This window comes from Strix uralensis, chromosome 18 (genome assembly GCF_047716275.1).
Source record: "Strix uralensis isolate ZFMK-TIS-50842 chromosome 18, bStrUra1, whole genome shotgun sequence".
Lineage (NCBI taxonomy): Eukaryota > Metazoa > Chordata > Aves > Strigiformes > Strigidae > Strix > Strix uralensis.
The window spans coordinates 4,002,283-4,026,414 of NC_133989.1; the positions used below are offsets into that span (position 1 = coordinate 4,002,283).

A 24,132-nucleotide genomic window follows, 5' to 3' on the forward strand; every position below is an offset into this window, starting at 1 on the left:
ATGGAAGTGATGCCCTTCCTTCCATCTTCACCCTGAAGTGACATGTCAAAGCTGGAGTGGTCTGGGTAACTGCCACTTGAGAGGGGAGAGGCTGGAGCCTGGAGCTTTTTGCCTGGGATGAAACACAGGGCTCATGCAATGAGTTGTGCCATTCTCCAGCCCTCCCTGCAGACTTTGCACACTTAATTTTTCGTGGCCAAATGTGCAGGAAAGGCAAATAAAAGTCTTTGGTAGTTGTATCCTTAATAGTAACTGTCCAAAATGAAATGTGAGCCCTTGTGCAGCACTACCCTCTACTTGACCAGTTCTCAGCTCGTCTTATCCCAGCTGCTGTCCTCTGCTGTGCTGGATACTGTCCCCCATTAGGCTTCTTCTCAGGGACTGATTGATCTTTTGGTTTTCTTGTTCATCTCCCTCTTTCCAGGCTGCAAGTGTGATACCAAGGGCACCATCAGCGGAATCGCAGAGTGCCGGCAGGTGGGTTTGCTCCTCTCTGCTTACAGGTACCTCGGAGCATGTCCTGTGTTGTGAGTGTTTCAGTTCTGTCTCTCTCAGCAGCTGCTGGAGAGGCCTGTCCTGACGCTGGGCTCTCAAAGGTTGCACCACAGTCTGAGTTTGCATGAGAACACAGGATTAAGACCTGTCATAAATTAGGCACCTAAATATTTCTGGGTCTGGCCCAGGATGCCTGGATTTTTGTTTGCCTGCATTGTTGGGTAATTTAACTTATCTGGCCCTTATCTGGCCCACCCACGCACAGGAAGCTGTGTAGAGCATGAAACGCAAAATGCTTCTCCAGTGTCTCAGACTAGGAACTGGGAAACGGCTTAGCCATGACAAGCAACCAGAGGGAATGAGTTTCCATGCCTGCTCTCTCCTAGGGTGACGGGCAGTGTTTCTGCAAACCAAACATCTGTGGCCAGTTCTGCTCGACGTGCAAAGACGGTTACTTCAATATGGAGAACGCAAATTACTTTGGCTGCCAAGGTGAGCATCCTTCGTGATGTGTCGGATGAATGAGGGGGGCCACAAGAACTGGCCCCGGAGCAAGCGGCTCTGCGTACACCAGCTGACTGTTGGCCTAGGAGAGAAGGAGCAGGAGATGTCCCACCTCTTGCTTTTGATCATACCATGGTCCAGAACAGGGGCTGAGTCTTGCTGTGGATCTGGAGATCTGAGTTCGTGCTTTTGCCACCACTGGACACAGGTCCGTCAGGCTGGGGAGTGAAAGGCCAGGAAAGGTACCCCCTTGGGTACCAGAAACTGGTGTGTTTTAACCACTGGCCATGTCCTTGAAGCTGTACCTCTTTCTCCTGTTGGGAGCAGGTGGGCATGGACGTGTATATGTTAAATATATGTGTATATATTAAATATAAGGAAGAAGTTTTTTACTGTGAGGGTGGTGAGGCACTGGAACAGGTTGCCCAAGGAGGTTGTGGATGCTCCATCCCTGAAAGTGTTCAGAGCCAGGTTGGATGGAGCCTGAGCAACCTGATCTAGTGGGAGGTGTCCCTGCCATAGCAGCGGGGTTGGAACTAGGTGATCTTTGAGGTCCCTTCCAACCCAAACCATTCTATGATTCTGTGTGGGGTTGGCTGCTCTCCGTCATGCCCATGGGAGGAGGTAAAGGAGCAGATCCAGCCGCTCTCAGCCGGCCCACCCGGTCCTGGCAGGGCTGGGAAGAGGGAGCAAGGCTGCTGCTGGCAGCAGGGCTGTGGCGCCCGGCCATGAGGGTTTGCAGACTTGTTCCTCCTGCAGCCGTCAGCCGTCTGGAAATAGCTCGGTGCTGAGGTGGAAGAGGGGACGGTCCAAGTGGGGCCGGGGCCAATATGAAAACGGATACAATGGAATAAAAATAGTGGCCCCAGCCTCCCCGCCCGCTGGGGCGCGCCTTTGATTAGTGACCAGGAGCTCGTTAGTGCGACAGGAATGTAAACAGGCGCTTCCTGCCCGCAGGCTGCCGGTGCGACGTCGGCGGGTCCCTGGGGCCATCCTGTGAGGAACGGAGCGGAGCCTGTCGCTGCCGGCAGAGCACACATGGCCCCACCTGCACCCAGTAAGCTCCAGGAGATGCACCTTGGGGTGCTCTGCCTCCCATTCCCTCCCTCGGGGACAGTGTCCTCTGCCACCACGGGGATGGGGACCTCATCATCTGGGCTGCTGCCACATCAGCCACGTGCCTGGCGGAGGTGTCCTCTTGCCTCTCCCTTCAGGTAGCCCAGCAGGTAACGGTGCTCCCTCTTTTTCCCAGACCCGCACGGGACCATTATTTCCCTGACCTTCACCACTTGAAATTCGAGCTGGAGGAAGGCACCACGCCGGCTGGCCGGGCTGTGCGCTTCGGCTACAACCCCCTGGAGTTTGAGGGCTTCAGCTGGCGAGGATATGCACAGATGTCCTCCATCCAGGTACGCCTGGTGTCTCCAGCCCAGCCCAGCTCCCCCTGGGGAGGATGCAGCCGGTGGAGGACTGACGTGCTTTTGGCACACATCTTTCACCCCAAGTGCTTCTCAAACCCCCAGATCACATGATGGCCAACATAAACAGCACAGTGTATATATAGCCTGTTTGCGCAGATATTTCCTGCAGTGCTGGGGATGGCATAGACTGATGAGGGGAAAGATCCTAAATTGGGAATCCCGTGACATCCTAATCCGTTTAGACAAAGGTGGTAGCTTGGTGATTACTTACAGGGATGTCTATAAACACTGTCTCTGAGTTTCCTTGTGGCTCTTTCATCTGACTCTGCTCTTTCCTGCAACTCTCTGCATAACCTTCCCTTCCTTCTCCAAAAATAAATTAGCTCCTCCTTAGCTGCCATGTTCAGCTTGAACCTCTTGTTATCATTCTGCCTCTGCTCTTGCTGTTAGCTGGTCTGCTGTAACGATGGTTTACAATAATCTGGAGTTGTCTGAGCTCTAAAAGTGAAGCTATTTCATCTGTTGACCCTTTTTTCTCCTCGGTGGATTCTTCTTTTGCATGGCCCCCCACAGAAGTGTCACCCATGTGTGAGTTTGGGGATGCGGTGCAGGGCAGCGATTCTCTGAGTCTTGTCCCATGTAGGGTGCTCCTTGTTCTGGTGCATGTACTTTCAGTTTTCTTCACTTTTTCATGCCTAGGTAAAATAACAGGCCGAATGCGTTAGCTGTTTCCTGTTGAATTTGTAGGTAGGAGTTAAGCAACAAACGCCTGTAGGCTCCCTTGAGAACACCCCAGCCTTAAAGCTTAAGGATGGAGCTCATGCTGGAGCTCGTGGCTTTTGTTTCGCATCCAGTGTTGGTGTTTGAGATAGAAATAGGCCTTGACAGAAGGGCTAGCACATGGCTTTCTGCTGGCAGGTCTCACCCGTAGTTTGCTCCCTGCAAGATCCTTCCAGTTTGCTCTCCAGTGGGAGGATGGTGTGTAACTGTTGCTTTGAAGAACACAGAGCCCTCATTAGGAGTCTCTTTGGGCAGACCCCAGCTTTACCCTGTAGGCAGGAGGGTATTTAAGCATATGCTGAGATCTCTTTGAAATGGGTTGAATTTAAGCATCTCCTTAACTGGGGTCTTGCCAAACAGCGTCCAGACAGGTGGAGGGCTGATGCAGCCATCAGTGGCACACTCCGTTAGCACCACTAGTCCTCAGCATTGCAGGTTCCCGAGGATGAGGCACCAGCTCAATTTGCAGGCTCCTCTGTGGGCATCTGGGCAGAGCCCTGTAAACACAAGGGCAAACGCTTCAGCGTTTGGTACCTGCTGGCTGGTTTACGGCACACTAAGCCCAAAAGTGACATACTGCTAACAAAAGCAAGAGCTTCTTAAAACCTTTCCTCTGGCATGTGGTGTGTGCCCCAGGATAGCCAAACCACTTCCAGATGTGGTCAGAGCCTTTCCACCCCCTTCCCACAGGCAGGTTGCTCCCTCGGTGGCTGCCCCAAAAAGGACAGTGTCGTGGGGTGCCTGTGCCATGACTCTGCAGTAGGGCCGGTGCTTGTCTCCTCCTTGCTCTGTGGCATGTTGCTTTGGGAGCAGTGAGCCGAGCGGCTGCGCTTGGGCTGGTAGCTGTCAGCGGTGGAGGTAATTGAAGGTGTGCTCTGCTTCTCTCCCCTTTCTCTCTCCCACCAGCCCAAGGTAGTGGTGACTCTCAATGTGACCTCCCCCGACCTCTTCCGCCTCGTCTTCCGCTACGTCAGCCGGGGGCCCGCCAGTGTGGAAGGGAGGGTCTCGGTCGTTGAGGAAGGAAAGTTTAATGTTTGTGGCAACTGTAAGTGCATTTTTCACTTCTAGACTAACTCAGAGCATCCCACGCTGCGACACTGCTCCTCCTCTGCCCCTTCTCCTGCCCCAGGTGTGCCCGTCCCAGGTGTGCCCATCCCAAGCGTGCCCGTCTCAGGTGGCCGGCCAGCGCCGTGCCACGGGATGGCGAGGGAGGGGGAAGAGAGGCAGGCAGGCAGGCAGGTAGGCAGGCGGGTAAGGCTCTCCCGCAGAGCGGGTGAGCAGCCAGGAGCTGGCCCCCCAGTGATGTGTGCCCCGTGTGCTTTTTTGCTTTTTGCAGAATAAAATCAGAGTCACTGTAGACGTGAAGGAGGCAGAGCTCTATCTGTTCCATGTCATCCTGAGGTATATTAATTCAGGAGGGGCCACTGTGTATGGCAAAATTACAGCTTATCAGCCACGAAGGAGAGGTAAGGATCCCAGACTGCTCTGCTCCCCTGCACCATCGCCACCTCCTCCCCATCCCAGGCAACCTTCTGCATCATCCTTTCCAGAAGACACTTCCATATGGCTTTATCCCATTAATCCTGCCCTACCAGTTGAAAGGCTGATTCGAGTTTGCAGCCCCCCTTATTTAACAAAGCAGCAGCAAGTTGGCCCCAGTCCTGGGGCTGCGCACTGAGGACTGTTAGCAGCCAGGCTGCTGTGAGATAAGGCTGCTGTACGATTCGATACAGCCTTTCCAGCATGGGACAAGATCACCCCAGTGCCCCAGGCACAACTGAGTTGAGTTTCTACAAAACCAGAATGGGCTAAGTGCTGGGAACTGGATCCAAATTTTGGCAGCTGGACATGGTTTTACTTTGCAGGTACCCTGATGTGGCAGGCCTGCCCTTGCCTTGTGCTTCTCCCAAACCAGGCTGCTGGCTTCACACATTGTGTGGGGTTTGGAAGTGGCGTGGGATTGCGCATTATACAGGCATTGCACCCCGGTGCAGTGTCTTCTCATCAAGCCATGAGCTGCCAGAGAAGAAGAGCCACCAAAAGATGGCTGAACAAGCCTAGAGACCTGGACAACAAATACTCTGGGAATCAATATAAGCAAGACTGCATGGGGACAGACCTGAGGCCATTCAAGTGCCCTAGTGGGTGGTTGACTGATTGATTTTACCCGTTCTGATGCTACAGCCTCATCATCCTGCTGAAGCTCTTCCTCCAGACCATACATGCACAGCACAAGGCTGTCGACACCAGCTACCTAATTTATCAGTGTGGGAAGTTCTCTCCTCTGTCTTGAATTGACATAGATGTTTTGCCGTTGATGTGAAACGCAAGGTTTGAAATGCCAAGATATTATTTTTCTGCTGGTTTTTTTGGAGGGTAAAAATAGCTGGTTATTTTTATGGCCAGTCATATTACGCAGCAGAAAGACAAGAGAAGCCTGGCCCATGCTCATGCTTTAGATTCCCACCAAAGGTCAGGAAGTATTTAATCCGTCCTATCCACCAGCAGAGCTCATTTGCCTTATAACATGCTTCCCTCCTTGCTCAGAAGCAACATTTGATTTTTTTAGTGCTGAAGGCAAGCTGCCAGACTGATGCATCAGCAACAGGATCCGGGAGGGCAGCTTCCTTGATAGGCCAGATCAGCTCCAGAAATGCTGAGCCACCTTCTGCCTGGGTGGAATGGGCTTCACGTGATAAAGGACAAGCAGCCTGGAAAGAAGAAAAGTTGGAAGATGTGGCTTTCAAAAAAGGAAGCCTTTTCCGAGTATATGATTTGCAGACTGGTTTCTCCCACCCCACCTCCAGAAGCCATCTCAGTTTGAGTTTTGTATCATCTCAAAGGGATGTGAAACTTCAGTTTGTTGAGAAATCTACCCCTTGCTTGTTCAGGAAAATCTCTTCATTTCTTACATCCTCACCTCTGCTTCCCATCTGAGAAAGCGAGGGCTTGGCCTCAGCTGATGCCAGGCACGTTGCAGAGCTGGCACACATGGGACGGGGCTGACCCATCCCAGTGGTAGCACAAGCCCTTGCTTTAGTTTCTGGCCTTCTGCATTATGCCTTGATGTCCATGTACCACACCAGGATAGTCAGCGTGCCACATTCCCCACTTCCTTCTTCATCTCATCGGCTCGCCATGCAGCCATGCTCAGTGAATCCCTCTCACCCGTGCTCTTCAAAACACTCCTGAGACTGCTAGATAGGCAGACAGTCTGCTTCTAGGTGCTGTATTGTTATTGCATCCAAAGTTAATGAATTCAACGGTTATGGGACTGTGTCAGCTGAGCCAAGGAGCTGTTCAATAGCAGCAGGATCAGGCCTTAAACCCGTTCTATCCTGTCTGAATCTCGGGTGCAGAGTCTGTGGCTGGCAAGAAAGACAGGAGCACAACCTGGGGGTCTGAGAGTTTGCCAGAAGACAGGTATCTCGCCTGTGGAGCTGGGGTCAGAATATCCCTAAGGAAGAAAGTATCTGGGCAGTTCTTTTTGACTGTCTCAGAATAAATTCTTCACAGATGAGTTCCTTCCTTCTCTAGCTGGAAAACGCTCCTTGGCATGCAATACTCCGTGCTTGGCAGTCTGGGGATGCAGAGCACACTGTGAGAACTGGGGATTAGCATTAAGGATTGCAGTGATTTTGTTTTTTTTTTCTCCCATTAAGCTACTGAGCAGATTCAGAGCGGATGTCTCTGTTACAGGACAGTGTGGGATTGTGGTGCATCTGCTACGGCAGCGCCGAGAGAGCGGGAGCCTGGGACTCCCCACTGCACTACAGACCTGCTTCCCTGAGCATAGCCTCCTATTTGCAGCCCCAGGTTTTCTATCCCAGTCCCTTCACAACCTCTCATCCCTCCTGCTTCAGGTACAGAGCAGACCAAGCAGATTGTCTTTGCTCCCAGCACGGAGCCAGCCTTTGTCACCGTCCCCCAGAACAGCTTTGGGGAGCCCTTCGTACTCAACCCCAACACCTGGTCTCTGGTTGTTGAAGCAGAGGGTGTGCTGCTGGTAAGGACCAGCCCCCATGCTCCATCCACTACAGGGGCTTCAGCAGCTCCCTGGGGACAAGTGTCCCAAACATAACCAACTCTCCCATCTCTCCTCCTAGGACTATCTGGTTTTGCTACCCAGCTCGTACTATGAAGCTCCAATACTGCAGCTAAAGGTCACAGAGCCATGTACCTACCAGCCAGCCCCAGAACAAGCCACCCAGAAGTAAGGATCTCCACGTCTTTGTGCTGTGTGGGACCTACTCAGCTTCTCTTGGCCTGGGGTTAAGAAATACATACAGTCCACTCTCTGGATGCAATAAAACTGCTTAGTGGAGCACTTAGCCGTGGTTGATAAACCCCACTGAACCTGCACTGTCCCAGAAAGCCAACACATAGATCTCCTCATCCATGGCTCAGTCAGTCTGTGTGTTCTCATGGACCCTGGAGGGTCAGCTCACCCAGTAAGACCATGGCCCTCTCCTCTGTTAGGCTGAGTTCCCAGTGCTGGTTTGTATGTTAATCAACAGCCCTGGAAAATGGCTACAATGAGTTAGGTCTTGCTGGACTATTTGAAAATGAATGGGCAGAGTCTGGTAGTGCTTGGAGCATCTCAGTGCATCTGCTTGCTCTGTCCATGTTGGCAAGAAGGTTGGTTGGGCTCTGGACACCAGTTGTCCCCTCCACTGTAGCAGTGGTCCCCAGGATAAAGCACCTTGCAAGGGGAGAAGCTTTTTGTTGTCACTGCCCTCACTGGTCCCACAATACACAATCTCTTGCTCCACATTAACCAGAGATGCTCCTTTGGGCAGTGGGGCCCTCACGTTAGACCAAAGTTTTTTGCAAATCTTGCAGGGATCAGGCTGCATGGATGCTCTTGACTCTTACAATCTTGATGTAACAATCATCCTTCACAATTTTTTTCTTAATGTTTTTAGCTGCCTCTTGTATAAGTACCTGTCCGTGGACGGCTTCCCCACTGCGTCAGGGGTGGATGCAGTCTGCAGGCTGGACAACCGGTTACCCAGAGTGTGTCCCACAGAGCAGCTCACCCCCTCCCATCCCCGGATGGCGATGTGCAGCGGCAGTGATGTGAGTGGCACTTCTGTTTCAGCCTTCGCGTGGGCACTGTGGCACTCCTCCCTCTGCTCCCACCGCCCCCGGGGCAGGTTCCCGGCAGGGCTTTGCACCCATGTACACCCCACTGTTGCCCCATCGGTCCTGCAGCTGTGTGCTTGCATGCCCTGTTGTTTAAGGCACCCAAAAGCAGTGTGTTGCATGCAGAAGGCTTGCAAGGACGTGGTAAGAGTTGTCCTGTTGTCCCCTCAACTGCAGAGGAGGCTGGTTTGGAGCATGGGCATCCTGTACACGCTCACTATGGGGAGTCACTGAGACATCTCTCTCTCCTCCAGGTGGAAGTCCAGCTGTCCCTGCCTGTTGCCCAGCCCGGAAAATACATGCTGGTGGTGGAGTATGCCAACACCAATGCTTTGCAGACGGTGGGCATTGCTGTGAGCTCACCACACTTAGCCATGCAGCAGGGTACATTCATCTTCTACCCGTGTGTCTACAGGTATGGTCAGCTCTGAGACTGAGAAAGGGTTCGGCCCTCCTCTGGCGTGGCAAGGACAGGCCACCCCCTCCAGTTAAGCTGTTTCTGCTTTATCACATGAACAAAGCAATGCCTCAGTGTTGTACATCTGAGTTGTGTGTGTCCAAACTCATTCGAGCTGGACATGGATGTTAGTGACTGACCATCCCTGGGAAATATCTACCTGTGCCAACATAGTCTTCTAATGCCTCTGCCTGGAGATAATCTGTTGCTTCCATTTACAGCTGGGTACATTGGTGGGAGCCTTGATTTAGGGAATGGCCTACAGGCAAGTTTATTGGAGCTGTTGGTGCAGGTCAAACCCTGTCCCTTACTGCATAAGTGCCTGACTTCAGACTGCAACCTTTGCAATAGGAAACAAGTGTCTGGGGTGTCCTTGGGAAACTTTGCTCTTATGACTTGCCAGAAAAGGCATCAAAAGTTTTCCAGGGACTTTGTATAAATACCTTCAGGACATATAGCTGGCAAGACAAGAAATGAGTCATGACCCTGCTCAAGGCTGGCTTCAAAATCAGTGTTTCTCTTACAGTTTCCTTTGTCGCGGGATTGCTGTGGATTCCCAGAGCCGCATGGCAACTTTTGAACTTAACTCAGAGGCCACCATTCGGTTCACCTCTGATCTGGCTGACTTCTTCCTGGTAAGGCTCCCTGTGAGGGCAGCTCTGTTGACAGGTTGCAAGGAGGAGAGGCAGGACTGGTACCTAGCCTGTACGAGGGATTTCTAGTCCTGTTTGAACTGGAGATTGCATCTTAGTCTATGTCATGAGCCAAGGTGGAGAATGTGGTCAGTGGTGTGTTTTGAAGTAGATCGTGGGACTGGGATTTGGGAGACGATGGGGAGAAGAAGCTGCTCTTTGCAGAGGGAGCTCTGCAGCAGTGTGGCAGTGCCTCTTCCTATTTTACCTTGAAGGCATTCACAGTCACTTAGCCAAGACCAGAAGAATCCCATAAGTATATGGAGCTGCTAAATGCCTTAAGGCTTGTACGGAGGAGAAAGGGGCAGTAAACAGACTGTGACCTGCCATGTGTTAGCTGAAGTGTCTGATAAGGAGGTCCTTAGTGTGGTCGGCCTCCTCGCTGGTGGGCACAAGAACTGCTGTAGGCTCCCAGTGGCAGAGGCTGTCATGTAACCGGGCATCTGTCTCTTGTGTGGCAGCACAAAGTGTACCTCATACCCACTGCACAGTTCACCATGGAGTTCATCGAGCCAAAGGTGCATTGCATCAGCGTCCATGGCATGTTCGCATCCAACAGGTAAGAGTCTCAGTTCTCTTGGGGTTTTAGCATGAATATGGCTGTTTCCAAAAGCAATTGCTTCCCCTGCTTCCCTCAGGTTTGGAGCCTTTTCAGTTCTTGACACAGTAGAAAGAAATCTCTGGCTGAGGTGAAGTGCCTTGCCCATGTCCACCGAGCAGGCAGCCGTGGAGTAAGGACTGGAAGTCAGGCTGCTGGTCCCTTATCTGAGCACCACACTGCCTCCTGCGGCAGACACTCCTGTCGTCCTGAATAGGCCTTCCTGTGCTTGCTCACATACAGCAAGAGACACTCGCTGTATCTGAATTTTTGACACTGCTTTGAATAACTATTTGCACAGAAAAGAGCCTGTGCAAGGTTCCTGTTCTTCCTGTTGTGCCCGTGTCACAGAGCCCCAGGGGTCCTGGTATAAAGCTCTCCCTCGGCAGGCAAGCTTTGTAATCTGCCAGGTGATACAGGGCATGCTTCTCCTGCCAGGACCCCGTAGCCTCTCTCTTTCCTTGTCAGAGATCTTTACATCCTGTTTTCTCCCTGTTTGCAGCAGCTCCTGTGTTCCCTCAAGGTTCCTGAAGCTTTCTCAGTCAATTGTTTTGGAGGGGGGCCAGGTTCTGCCCATTGCCCCTGACGTCCCCCTGGCTCAGGCTGTTCATGTGGCTCCGGCTGGGGTCCCGGTGGAGCCCGCACCTCGGCCCCCCACGGCGGTGGACCCCACTGCAGAGCTCATCCTTCTCCAGCCACCACAGGTAGTGGCACGGGTGTGGGTTGGGCTGGTTTGCTGGTGCTGTGACACTGGATACTTGGGGCAGGGAGGAGTTTTCCTTCTCTATTGAGTAGCTTTAGCAGTTAGCATTTCCAGAATTTAATCTGGACTTTAACCTGTCCCTGAACTTGTAATTCCTGTGGACTCTTCTGTCTTAGCTCCATCCAGCACTGCTTGATTCTCTGGGCTCCCAGGAAAAGCTTTGTAGGTGACATTGTTAGACAGGGCAGTGTGGAGACAGGGGGCGTTGATTCACCAGGAGTCTCAAGACCTGACAGTTGTGCAATAAGAGCACAAATCTGTGCAATAGTAAAAAAAGTCCAGGCTGTGAGTGCAGGTGTCAGATGTGGTTTTTTGTCTCTTTGTTCTCCTGTTTTGGGCCAGGCTGCTGTTGTGTTTAACAGCCGGATCCAGACCCTGGGACGCTATGCTTTCATCCTCCACTACTACCAGCCCAACCATCCCACCTTCCCCGTTGAAGTGTTAATCAACGGTGGGCGCATCTGGCAAGGTGAGAAGAGTGGGGACCTGGGGGAAGCTGCTGATAGGCAGAAGCCCTGGAAAGCTTTTCATGCCAGGAGATAACTGCTGGTTCTCTGAGGATCACAAAGATGAAGCAAGACTGACTCATCTCTTCCAAACTGGGAGGGTGTGGTGGGGACTGCAAGGGAAGTGTGGGACCAATACGTTTGTTGTCTTTTCAGGTCAGACCAATGCTAATTTCTGCCCACATGGCTACGGGTGCCGGAGCCTGGTAGTTTCCGAGGACCAGATTATCCTGGATGTTACCGATAATGATCTGACTGTGGTTGTTCGAGTGCCAGAGGGCAAGCAGCTGTGGCTGGTGAGCCTCTCTCCAGGAAGCTTTCAGGGCATGCTGGACCAGGCTCCAGCAGGGCTGGAGTTTGTCCTTGGGGATTTTTGTCACTGAGTGACCACAGGAATGTTTCCCACTGTCACTCAGTTTCTGAACTACTCTAGAAAGTTGCAGTCTCCAACCTTAGTGGTGTAGAACTGAGGGCAGAATTCTCAGAGGCAGGATCTGTATATGACAGTTATTCTTCACTGTGTGGTTTTGATACTAAAACAAGGCAGAAATTGAAGCTGTTGCTTTGCATACACAGCTTGTGATAATCCAGAGTAAGCCTTATTCCTGCCCTAGCAATATTTTGCACCTGCATAACATTGTTTGTCCAGGCAGGTCTCATCATGGGAGCAGGTAGCCCTTGTTATCCTTAGGCAACAGGACTAGAAGATTGATTAAAATTTGGATAAATTACTGACAGACAGGATTGGAACCCAAGTGCCTTTGTGTGTAGGAGTTTGAGATGACAGTGACTGCCTGTCTCTGTGCTAAAGCACAACCACTGCTGCCCTTTTGGGGTATTCGGCCTCTTTTAACTACAGTGAATTTGGGCCACTCCTCATGTAGAGCATTAGATTAGATGGACCCTGACAGACCCCGGTAGAGAGGTAGCCCCCCTGGTCTTTCCAGTACTTGGGCACTTTGTGTGTTATGTTCTGTCCCAGCAAGTGGTGAGCTGATGAGAAGGTAAGGGTGCATTTGGGCTTTTGAGTGAGCGCATTTTGGACTGTATCTGACTGGCTCAGCTAAGGAGCCTGGCTCACCCATCTTGTCCTTGTTTTGCAGGATTATATCCTTGTGGTGCCTGAGGACAGCTACAGCTCTCAGTACCTGCAGGAAGAACCCCTGGACAAGTCCTATGATTTCATCAGCAGCTGTGGCATCAACAGCTTCTACATCAAGTGAGACCCTCGGCTTTGGGTGGCCGCTCTGCTGTCCACAGGCTGCACACTCCTCAGGGAGCAAAAACCCATTCCCTTCATGTGTGGCAGGGGAGGGATTTGCTTAAGGCTTTCCTTATCTAATGATCAAGCCTGAGGGTATTTGGGGGATCTCAGTGTCACGGGGATCTCCCTCCCACTAATTCAGTACCTGTTGCTGCAGGAGATCCTGCTGGATTTTGGGGTGGTGGGGAGGCTGTGGCGGCATGCAGCACAGTGACTACTCCTGCCTTCCCCCTGCAGCCCCAGCACATCGTCGAGGTTCTGCCGTGACTCTGCCATCTCACTCTCCCTCTTCTACAACAACGGGGCACAGCCCTGCCAGTGCCACGAGGCAGGGGCGCGGGGCAGCCAGTGCGAGCCCTTCGGCGGGCAGTGTCCATGCAAGTCCAATGTCATCGGGCGAGAGTGCTCCCGCTGTGCCACCGGCTACTGGGGCTTCCCCAACTGCAGGCGTGAGTTGTCCGTCTCCAGCATTCCTTTCCCAGCACTTGCTGTTTTGCCTCTTACAGGCCTGAGGCTGATTTGGGAAATGGCTGCATTTTCCAGCCCTGTAATGGCTCTACTTGCATGAAAGCAGCCCGGCTTCATGCCAAGCAGTTGAGACTCTGCATCTATTGCCTCATGCTCTCCTGGAGCTGCCTGGGTCTTGCTCCCCCAAACACAGCCCCTTTTCTGCCCCTTTCAGCCTGCGACTGCGGGACACGTCTGTGCGACGAAGTGACAGGGCAGTGCATCTGCCCTCCACACACCCTGAAGCCGGAGTGCATCGTCTGCGAGCCCCAGACCTTCGGCTGCCACCCCCTCATCGGCTGCGAGGACTGCAATTGCTCTCGGCCCGGTGTGCAGGAGCTGACGGAGCCGGGCTGCGACGTGGACAGCGGGCAGTGCCGGTGAGAGAGCCCCGGCCTGGCGCAGGGCACGTTGGGCAGCATCCCCAGTCCCTGCTGGAGTGATGGAGCACAGGTCTTATGGGGAGCAGCTGAGGGAACTGTGGGGGTCTAGTCTGGAGAAGAGGAGGCTGAGGGGAGACCTCATCGCCATCTACAACTCCCTGAAAGGAGGGTGGAGAGAGGGGGGATGAGTCTCTTTGATGAAGTAACAAGTGATAGGACAAGAGGGAATGGCCTCAACCTGTGCTAGGGAAGGGTTAGACTGGCTCTTAGGAAGTATTTCTTTGCCGAAGGGGTTGTTGGGCGTTGGAATGGGCTGCCCAGGGCAGGGGGGGAGTCCCCATCCCTGGAGGGGTTGAAGAGTCGTGTTGAGCCAGCGCTGAGGGATGTGGTGGAGTTGAGAACGGTCAGTGTGAGGTTCATGGTTGGACTGGATGATCTTCAAGGTCTTTTCCAACCTTGATGATTCTGTGATGGGGCTCATCAGCAGGTTGCAGGGAGGAAACGTGTAGGATGGGGAAATCCTCATCAGCATCGTATCCCTGCCAGGGTGGGTGAAGCTCTGAAAGCCCAGCTGCTCCCTGCGCAGCAGCTCAGGGCAGAGGTTTCTAATGCTGTGGCTCTTGTGTCCTATCCAGGTGCAAGCCCAATATCATAGGGCGACAGTGTGACCTCTGTGCCCCTGGCTTCTACCACTACCCCAACTGCCGGCGCTGTGACTGCCACCAGGCTGGCACCGAAGCAAGCGTGTGCGACCCAGTCACAGGGCAGTGTCACTGCAAGGTCAGTCCGTCGGTGCCTTCCCATGGTGTGTTTCTGCTTGGCTCAGCTCTCCTGCTCTGGCAATACAGCTGGTTCAGGCCGGGGGGGCTGTGGGTGTTTGGCATGCCAGGAGGGAGCCGGGCTTGAGAAGGAGAATGCCTGTGTGCTGAGCTGCAGCCAGCCCAACCCATGTGGTGGTGGGTTCGGAGCACCCTGAAAGACTTCTTGTCCCCATCTTTCCTGTCCATGAAGGCTGTCACTGGGAGAAAAGACAGTCTGAGTCCTGCCCTGTGTCAGAGCCCGTAGCAGGTAAAGCTGTCAGCCCTGTTGACTCCTCTGGCTTCTGTGTGACAGCAGAGTAACAAACTGCTGCTGAGCTACCTCCTTCAGCCCCTTTGTAGGGCTCACGAGTGCTTTCTCCAGGTGAATTTAATGTTTGATGAGTGGTATGCAAGCAAACCTGTTTGGCGACTGCTTAATCGTTTTTCAGCATCACATCGTTGTGCTTTGATCACTCATATGGCCATCTCTGTCCTCCACTAAGGTCTAGTGAGGAGCTGCTGACGCTGTTGAGCTTTGCTTGTCTTCCAGGAAAATGTGGACGGCCCGAGGTGTGACCAGTGCCGTCTGGGGACATTTTCTTTAGATGCCAGCAACCCCAAGGGCTGCACCAAGTGTTTCTGCTTTGGTGCGACCGATCGCTGCCGCAGTGCTGAGAAGCACCGAGCTGAGGTGAGAGGGGCCAGGGGCTACCAGAGCCTGCAGTTCAGTTGTGGTTACAGCTGCCCTCGGGTTTCTGTCCTGCATTAATCCTACCTCTTTGGAAGATACACTGTGAGGAGAGTTATCTTTGTCTCCCTGTGCCTGTTTCCCACTTTCAGTCCCTTTTCCTGGTCTCTGAGGTCTCAGAGGGTGGAAAGTCATGGCATGGGGGGACTGTGCCAGGCGGGAGGCAGGGGTGGTGCTCAGCTTGCCAGTGGCTTCATCGGGATGCATGTGAGGTTGTGAGCCTGTTGTCATCCTTTCTGCTGCGCTGGGACTTGCTCTTCTGAAGCACCAGCACCCGAATACATTCTGTAGCTCCACCAGAAGATCTACAGTTGCTCTTCCCCCACAGTTCGTCAACATGAATGGGTGGCTCTTGCTGAGCAGCGATCGTCAAGAGGTGCCCACGACTCTGAGCCTGCGGGAGCAGCTCCTCCGCGCTGATCTCAAGAACCTTCCAGATGCCTACCAGGAGCTCTACTGGGTTGCACCCAGCTCCTACCTTGGGGACCGGGTAAGAACACAGTGGCAGCTGGACCAGCTGTCATGCACATCCCTGACCCCATCGACGTGTGTGCCAGCAGCACACCCACTGACGGGCAGGCATTGCTCATGCTCCGGCTGAACCTGGACAGCTCTGACTCATCTCAGTGGTGTAAACTTGTGGCAACATCTGTGCAATTTGTCTCTCCCTCAGGTTTCCTCCTACGGTGGGCACCTGCGCTATGAGCTGCACTCCGACCCGCGGAGGGGTGATGTGTTCATTCCCATGGAGTCTCGCCCGGACGTGATCCTGAAGGTGCTGCCCAAGAAATTCCCTGCTGCCCCCTGCTAATGCATGAGCAGGATGAGTTGGTGACTGACATCTTTGATTTTCCCAGGGAAATCAGATGAGCATCATGTTTCTGGAAGGCACCTACCCATCCCCAGGGGAGGTACATGAAGGCCAGCTACAGCTGGTGGAGGTGAGTTTGCACACACAAGTGTGTACCAAGTGCTCAGATGCTACTGAAAGGACAAGTCTAGCACGTAGACAGAAGGGACAATTGCTTTGAGCTCGGTATTTCAGGCGCTGCCTATTGCAGCAGAACTGGCTATGAAGATCCAGGGGCTCTTTTACCTGTGCAAAGGGAAGACATCCCAGCAGCAGGGAAGTGCAGGCTGGGCTGGATGTTCAGGTGCCTGTGCTTCCTGCCAGTCACATCAGGTCTTTTCCCACTAGGGTAACTTCAGGCACACAGAGACGCACAACCCTGTGTCTAGAGAGGAGCTCATGATGGTGCTGGCAAACCTGGAACAGCTGCAGATCCGGGCGCTCTTCTCCCAGCTCTCTTCATCCGTGTCCTTGCGCCGTGTGGTCCTAGAGATGGCAACAGATACAGCTACAGGCATCCGCGCCAGCAACGTGGAGCTGTGTTTTTGCCCAGCTAACTACCAGGGGGACTCCTGCCAGGTAAGAGTGAAAACAGACGTGCTGCTCCAGGCAGAAGGGAGTCAAACAGTCACATTTTGGGTCTCAGCCACACGTCGTGCTTGGTGTGGGTGGCAGCCACGGGGTTTGGATGTTTGTGCAATGCAGTGGTGCCAGTGTACCAGCTTCCAAGCTGACCCCTGAGGGCTTCAGTTGAAATTACAGCTCAGGTTGTGCTGGAGGGAGGAACAACATCTCCCACACCAGCCCTCTCCCAGCTCCCCTCCCACGACAACATAGTGCACCTGGGAGAGGTGCGTTAGCTGCATCTGCCCTCTTGGAAGAGGCGTGATAGGGAGATCGTTCAGGTGTTGCAGACCAAAATTACAGGCATGCAGTACCTCGGAATAGGTCCTTCTGTCTGGCCAATTATCTCATATTGACGAGGAGCAGGAAGGAGCTGCAGTGAAAAAATCTTTATTGTTGCTTTTTATCTCTTCTCCATCAGTACAACCCTGTGGGAATTCTGTCATGGAAACTAAATTAGTTTCTTTGCTTTGCCTGAACGTATCAGGCTGTTTTTTGGATTTCTGACTTTTTCTGTCTCCTCAGGAATGTGCTCCAGGTTACTACAGGGACACCAAGGGGCTCTTTCTGGGAAAATGCATCCCATGTCATTGCAACGGCCACTCAGATCAGTGTCTGCCGGGCTCTGGGATATGTCTTGTAAGTAAACAGTGAATCAGCATGATTATTTTGGAGTTATAAGGTCTGTAGCATGTGATTAAAAAGCTCTTCACATACTGAGCTGGCAGGACTGGGCCTGTATTGGAGCATTAGCTGCATGTGCCATTTCAGGGGTGGTCCCGCTCAGGGTCAGCTTAGGGTGCAAGACAGTTCTGGGAAAGAGGAAGGACTGAAGCATCCAGATACCTGGTGGGGAATTCTTTGTGCAGCCCACCATTTCTTGCTGTCAGTGCTGAGCCCGCAGCCTGCCTTTTCCTTGCAGAACTGCCAGCACAACACAGAAGGAGACCACTGTGAGCGATGCAAGGATGGCTATGTGGGCAGCCACTCTGCCGAAGAACCCCTGCAGTGTGTTGGATGTCCGTGCCCCCTCTCAGTTGCCTCCAACAAGTAAGCACCCTTGGATAGGATTGCCTGTTTGGCCTCACTGTTTAACCACTGGGAACCACGCCGTGCCACATCAGGGCACTGGCTTAGCACTGGCAGGTGTCCCAATGCCAGCCTTGTCTGTGCCCCCAAACCATGTCCGTGGCCTCTTACTCACAGCCCCAGCAGCCCACACTGAGTGATCAGCTCCCCTGGGACCACATCAGGGGTAACTCCACCTCCCTGTTTACCCCTTATCGTTTCAGTTTTGCCATCGGTTGTGTCCACAAGGGTTCCAACACACAGTGCCTCTGCAAGCCTGGCTACGCTGGACCCAACTGTGAGCGGTAAGGGTGATGGCACCCATGTTTCTGGGGCCTCAGACACACTAGTCCCATGCAGCCACTGCTGTGGCAGAAGAGAAGTTGTCCTAGTAAAACTGCAGAGGAAGCAGTTGGCTCTGCCCCCAGTGTGATTTGTCCTGGCAGTATTTCTTTCAATACTTTTCAGCCTGCAAATGCCCTGTTGCTGTCTCCACTGCTGAAATACTGTGTTACCGTGGGTGTATTACTTAGCTGTGCTTTGCCTTGACTTGCACTCTGTAATAAAGGCACCTTTCTGGGTTATCATAAGGCAAAACACCAAGTGTTTTGAGATCCCTGAGGGTTGCAGCACTTAAAAGTGTCGGATGCTGGCACTGTTATAATTGTACAACTCAAGCATGGTGCAGGCATGAGCTGTGGGGATCCCCCTGATGCCCTGACTGTGTTTTCACTTGCCGTATTTCTCCAGGTGTGCCCCAGGATACTACGGCAATCCCTTGGTGATCGGCAGCTCGTGCCAGCCCTGCGACTGCAGCGGGAACACGGATCCCAACATGCTCTTCAGCAGCTGCGACTCCCTGACGGGCGCCTGCACAGGGTGCATGCACCACACGGCCGGCACGCGGTGCGAGGTCTGTGCCCCCGGCTACTACGGGGACGCGGTGGCAGCCAAGAACTGCACACGTGAGTGGGGCATGCAGTGAGTGCTGGTGGGGGCAAGAGATGGACAGACTGACTGCGGGTGTGTTTAGTGCCTTAGCCAGGCTGTGTGTTGCCCCAGTGAGTCACATCTTTGGTTGCACACATTGCAGGCATCCTCTAAAGATGTTGATAATAAAAAAACCCTCAAAAAAACCTGCCCTCCAGCATCACAACTCCATAACCTCCAGTCCACCCCCAAATGCGAGCCACCAGGCCACACCCAGGCTGGAACAGTCTTCCCCCGAGCAGCTACTGCAGCAGCGGCGCTGGTGGTCCTTCGGGCGTGTGGGTTTGCCCAGCCGACTCCCAGCACTGCTCATCTCCCTCCAAGGAGCAGCAGCCAAATTGCAGCTCACAAAAGGGGCTCTGCGCTGGGCAGGTGTCATGGGAATAAGTTGTCAGGAGGAGCAAATCCAAGTGGAGAGAGGTTCTGTCTTTGCTCTGACTGTGATAGATAAGGGGAAAATAGGATTCCCTACTGAGAATAAGGTGAGTGTGAGTGTGTGAGTGCCTGAGCAGGCTCTTCAGTGTATAACTGGGGTTATTTTTTCGTGGCAGAGTGCAACTGTTCACCTTGTGGGACTGACTCATGCCATCCACGCACTGGCCAGTGCTTCTGCAAGACTGGAGTGACCGGCCACCACTGCGACCGCTGCGAGGTAAGGGCCACCTGCGTGCTGGGATGGGGCCTGTCCTTGGCACAGGGGCAAGGGACAGCCCTGGTGTGTTGTCCCCAGGCCTGTCAGCAGAGCAGTGCTGGCAGCCAGGTGGTTAAGGCTGGATTTGCATGGTCTGCCTATACGAGGCCAAAGATCTGGCAGCAAGCGATGGAGGCAGCGTTCAGCTGCAGCCTGGGCAGTAACGTGGTGCCCCTTGGGGAACTGCAATAAACCCCATTTCCCTGTATCATCCAGTGTGGGCACTGTGGGGCAAGGGCAGGCTTGCAGTGCTGGGATGTGTCCGGGTTCTTATTGCAGCTCTGCGTCTTTGCCATGTTGATAGGAGTTTTGTGGTGGTCAAAACCAGTCAGAGAGGGACCTGGGGGTGTTGACTGATAGCCAGCTGAACAGGAGCCAGCGGTGTGCCCAGGTGGCCAAGGTGGCCAATGGCATCCTGGCTTGGATCAGCACTAGCGTGGCCAGCAGGGACAGGGAAGGGATCTTACCCCTGGACTCGGCACTGGTGAGGCTGCCCCTCGATGAGTGGGTTCAGTTTTGGGCCCCTCACTCCAAAAAGGCCATTGAATGACTCGAGCGTGTCCAGAGAAGGGCAACGGAGCTGGTGCAGGGTCTGGAGCACAGGTCTGATGGGGAGCGGCTGAGGGAACTGGGGGGGTTTGGTCTGGAGAAGAGGAGGCTGAGGGGAGAGACCTCATGGCCCTCTACAACTCCCTGAAAGGAGGGTGCAGAGAGGGGGGGGATGAGTCTCTTGAGACAAGGAACAAGCGCCAGGACAAGAGGGAATGGCCTCAAGCTGTGCCAGGGCAGGGTCAGACTGGCTCTTAGGAAGTATTTCTTTGCAGAAGGGGTTGTTGGGCGTTGGAATGGGCTGCCCAGGGCAGGGGGGGAGTCCCCATCCCTGGAGGGGTTGAAGAGTCGGGTTGACCCAGCACTGAGGGATCTGGTGGAGTTGAGAACGGTCAGTGTGAGGTTCATGGCTGGACTGGATGATCTTCAAGGTCTTTTCCAACCTTGGTGATTCTGTGATTCTGTAAAACATTCCTAGAAAGCAAGGCTGGGGTCCCACGTTGCCTCAGCCTGCCCCAGGAGGGAGGCACCCATGCCCTGTTGCTGAATGGGGCACCCACTGTCCTGCTTTTCCCTAGGAGGGATACTATGGCTTCGAGGGATGCTCCGGCTGCCGGAGGTGTGACTGCGACGTCGGTGCTGTGGGGAGCAGCTGCCACGTGCAGACGGGCCAGTGCAGCTGCCTGCCCGGCGTCAGCGGCCCACGCTGCCAGCAGTGTGCCCCAGGCTACTGGGGCTTCAGCGAGAGCGGCTGTATGAGTGAGTCCTGCTTCCCGGGTGGTGGGTACTGCGTGTGGAGGAGCGGGAGAAGGCGTTGGTGGCACGTGTGCTTGTTGAATTGTTGAAGGTGGAAAACAACCGACTGCTATCTGAGGTCCTGTGCGTGTTGCTAGATTGCACAGGGAAACCCCCAGCAGTGGCATGTAGATAAGCAGAGATGCGATTGCACAGCTGGAATAAAACCACTCCCTCTCCCCTCTCTCTGGGGTGGTAACAGCACAAAATGATGCCACAGGCATTTCCTTGTTATTAAACCTGGCAGAGTGCGAGTGCAGAGGGGGCTCCTGCGACCCGCGCACCGGGGAGTGCACCTGCTCCAACGGGCTGACGGGGAAGCAGTGCGACGTCTGCATGCACGAGCACGAGATCCCCGTGGCAAACGGCCCAGACAGCGTGAGGTGTGAAGGTCTGTATCCTGCTGTTCTGGGGGAAGAGGCGAGGGAAGGCCCAGGAAAGGGCCCTGTGCTGACCACTCCGTTCTCCCGGCAGTGTGTGACAGCTGTGTCCTGCTTCTGCTGGAGGATCTGCAGAGCATTGAGATGTCCTTCCCCTCCATTCGCAACCAGCTGGTCAACCTCAACGCCAGCTCCATTGCCTGGGCTCGCCTCCACGGTCTCAACAGCACTATGGCAACTGTCGCTGTATGTGGAAGGTTTAACATCGCTTTCTGCCCGTGTTTCCTGGCCTGTTGGCCTGATTTCAGCTCTTTTTTTCCAGAACCAGCTGCGTGAGTACCAGAGAGCCATGAGCAAGGTCAGGCAAAGGGCTGACGAGCTGGAGGATGAGAATGTGGACCTCACACAGGACCTGAACGCGCTGCAGCACAAAGTAGGGTATTTCTCCATCTTTCATTGCCAGAACACGAGTCCTCCTTTTACCTAAAATGAGGGCTTTGATGCGAGGAGCCTAGTTCAGGCAGGATGGATCTCCTGCCCAGCCAACACTAGACTTGGGGGTCGGGGTCTCTTAGATGCTCAAGCTAGATTACCTGCATTCCTCGCTTGGAGGGCTGTTAAACATCTTGTGATATTGATGGTTGATTCTTGATTTATTAGTTACTTTTGAGACGGCTCCAATTTTAACCAGTAAAAATAAATTCAATAAAATGTCATTTATAGAAGAAGCATATGAGGAAGGAACGTAAGCATCCAGGTCTGTCCTGAATGTATCTGTGCTGTGGCAGGGAGAGCCTAGGCCTTGTCAGCAAATGAGTCAACCCTTTTTATTGTAATAGTCCTCGGTGGCCTCAGTACAGCAGCACCTTTTGCAAGATGCAACGTATATACAGTCTAAAAAACACCAGTTATGTCTTCAGAGAACTTATAAACTGAGCAAGGTTTGATTTGATTTATAAACTGCCTGCTCCTAATCTAAGGGAGAGGAAAAAGTCTTTATTTGATGATGTATGTCCCCAGGCAGCCGCATGGACAAGCTGCCTCTGGATATGTGTACAACTACACACATCTAAGCTCTGAACAGCCAGACTGCAGCCCTCCATCTCTTCTTGTATCCTGGTCAGGACCCAGGTGGGCCTGGCTCCAGGCTCTAGGGCTTTTCTTATGTTAAGAGCAGAGGACAGTACTGTCCTCTGTGGTTTTAGGGTTGTTTCAGGATCCAGAGCCTGTTACATGGGAGCTGCATTTATTGCTTGTGCTTCTCTGAAGGTGCTAAATAAGACCATCACTAAATGCATTGTAGGTGCGCAGCACAGGGCAGGCTGTTGGAGGAGACACTGTTCAAGGACCTCAAAACCTGTGCATTCCCAAACCTTATATGCCTTTGGGAACATCTTTCCTGCTGACAGATCACATAAAACATAATCTCATACTTCAGCTAAACCAGTGTTGTTTGTTGTAGATGACAATGACTCACAGAGAAGCAAACCGCATTGAGCAGCACACGAGAGAGACTTACCAGAGGGGGGAGCAGCTCCTGCTAAATATCCAAAGCATTCAGAAGGGCATTGCAGGTAGGTAAAGAAGGGTCTCTGCTTTGTGGGGTTTTCCTGCTGGGAAAGCCACGCTCTTGCTGTCAAACAGCGTTGAGTACTGCGTCACTTGGAAAGAGCTGTGGAGAAAAGGGGAAATAAAAATGAAATGGAGATCCCTGCAGAATTCTGGCTGTTCAAGTAGACCAGGCTTATTGTGGGTCCCAGCTGTTTGGCTAAATACAGTCTTTGGAAAATGCACATTAAACTTGTACAAATGTTATTAAAATACCTAAAACCAGGGCAACCTGCACTACTGCTTCAGGAGAGATTAGCAAAAATGGGGAGTGACTGAATCTGGGAGAGGAGGTAAAGCTGCAAAAAGATGCTTGGGATGTAGCATGTGTTAATGTAACAGCCAAGGAGACAGAAACGTGGGGCAATACCTCTGCGTGATCTCAAGCAACTCGGGTGCCTGAGTGCTGTGTAAAAGCTGGCCGCAGTGTGTTGAGGGTGATGTAAGAGAGGAAGGATCTCGGGGGGTTATGAAGGACCTGGCTCCATCAGTGCTAACAGGGGATCTGGATTTCTCTGCAGACTTGGTGCGGCAGATGGCCAGGTTTGGGGCAGCAAATGCCAGCACCACCTCCACTGAGGAGTTTCGGCAGAAGATGGCCGAGGTGGAAAGAATGCTGAGGGAGATGAAGGAGCGGAGTCTGGGCAGCCAGGAGGAGCTGGCAAGGCGTGAGCACGAGGAGGCTCAGAAGTGTGAGTCTGGCTCAGTGGCGTGGGACAGGACTAGACCTGCTGGGTCTAGCCATTCCTCAAAGCCTGGCCTGGAGCCCACGTGAACGCTACACATCATGGTCATGTCTGGAGAGTGTTTTAGTAAAACAGGCACCCCCAATGAGTTTTAGAGTAGTTTTAGGGTCCCCTGTGACACTCCATTTATGGTTCCTTTTCCCTTAAGGTGAATTGTAGAGCAGATTGTACTAGCTGGGTAGTTCTGTTGATGATGGAAAATGACAGCCCTTAGAACCAGGAGCTACCATCACATGTGGATGTGAATAAGTCACCCCATGTTTCTTCATATTTGCTGTCACAGGAAAGAGGTCCAGAGTAACAACCAGCAGCCCACCACCCTCAGCAGCTCTGCCATCCTGAGGGCATCCCTTGCAGGAGCAATGGCTTGGATTGTGCTCCCACACAAAGCCACACTGCATAACCAGGCATGCTGGCGCTGCAGGGAGCAAGTGCTTCTGATTAACAGGCAGTGGAAAAGCACAATTCAGCATCTGAAAGCTGGAATTATAAACTGTCCCTTGCTAAAAATAAGTAATTTTTCACAGTGGGAGTAATCAAGCACTGAAACAGGCCTCAGGTGGGGTTTCTCCTTTATCTGGAGCCTTTCAGGCCTGGCTGGGTGTCTTTCTGAAAGAGACTCCATCCCTTCTACCAGCATGGGGTGTTTGGGAGACAATTTTGCACGAAATCCTGTGCTATCCAGGCTGAAAGAGGGAGGGAAGGAAGATGGTCACTTTTGCCTTGATACCTGCCAAGTGAGACCAGAACCAGGCTTTTCCACAGCCA

At 53.1% G+C, this 24,132-nt stretch overlaps 1 protein-coding gene across 1 annotated transcript in view; it reads left to right on the forward strand.

Annotated features, from left to right (window-relative positions):
• LAMA5 (laminin subunit alpha 5) overlaps nt 1–24,132 on the forward strand; it is a 97,612-nt gene that overhangs the window by 61,510 nt on the left and 11,970 nt on the right. Inside the window, exons 19-52 of the mRNA XM_074888487.1 lie at nt 425–477; nt 882–987; nt 1,957–2,056; nt 2,252–2,408; nt 4,107–4,245; nt 7,064–7,206; nt 7,307–7,413; nt 8,126–8,279; nt 8,600–8,760; nt 9,329–9,437; nt 9,956–10,053; nt 10,595–10,796; nt 11,198–11,324; nt 11,518–11,657; nt 12,465–12,580; nt 12,863–13,074; nt 13,308–13,512; nt 14,151–14,295; nt 14,866–15,006; nt 15,392–15,553; nt 15,737–15,838; nt 15,921–16,004; nt 16,262–16,492; nt 17,063–17,176; nt 17,460–17,587; nt 17,830–17,910; nt 18,356–18,570; nt 19,147–19,247; nt 20,414–20,594; nt 20,878–21,021; nt 21,105–21,256; nt 21,333–21,443; nt 22,473–22,584; nt 23,140–23,310. Coding sequence (XP_074744588.1) covers nt 425–477; nt 882–987; nt 1,957–2,056; nt 2,252–2,408; nt 4,107–4,245; nt 7,064–7,206; nt 7,307–7,413; nt 8,126–8,279; nt 8,600–8,760; nt 9,329–9,437; nt 9,956–10,053; nt 10,595–10,796; nt 11,198–11,324; nt 11,518–11,657; nt 12,465–12,580; nt 12,863–13,074; nt 13,308–13,512; nt 14,151–14,295; nt 14,866–15,006; nt 15,392–15,553; nt 15,737–15,838; nt 15,921–16,004; nt 16,262–16,492; nt 17,063–17,176; nt 17,460–17,587; nt 17,830–17,910; nt 18,356–18,570; nt 19,147–19,247; nt 20,414–20,594; nt 20,878–21,021; nt 21,105–21,256; nt 21,333–21,443; nt 22,473–22,584; nt 23,140–23,310 — 4,704 coding nt within the window. The remainder of the gene's footprint in view (nt 1–424; nt 478–881; nt 988–1,956; nt 2,057–2,251; nt 2,409–4,106; nt 4,246–7,063; nt 7,207–7,306; nt 7,414–8,125; nt 8,280–8,599; nt 8,761–9,328; nt 9,438–9,955; nt 10,054–10,594; nt 10,797–11,197; nt 11,325–11,517; nt 11,658–12,464; nt 12,581–12,862; nt 13,075–13,307; nt 13,513–14,150; nt 14,296–14,865; nt 15,007–15,391; nt 15,554–15,736; nt 15,839–15,920; nt 16,005–16,261; nt 16,493–17,062; nt 17,177–17,459; nt 17,588–17,829; nt 17,911–18,355; nt 18,571–19,146; nt 19,248–20,413; nt 20,595–20,877; nt 21,022–21,104; nt 21,257–21,332; nt 21,444–22,472; nt 22,585–23,139; nt 23,311–24,132) is intronic.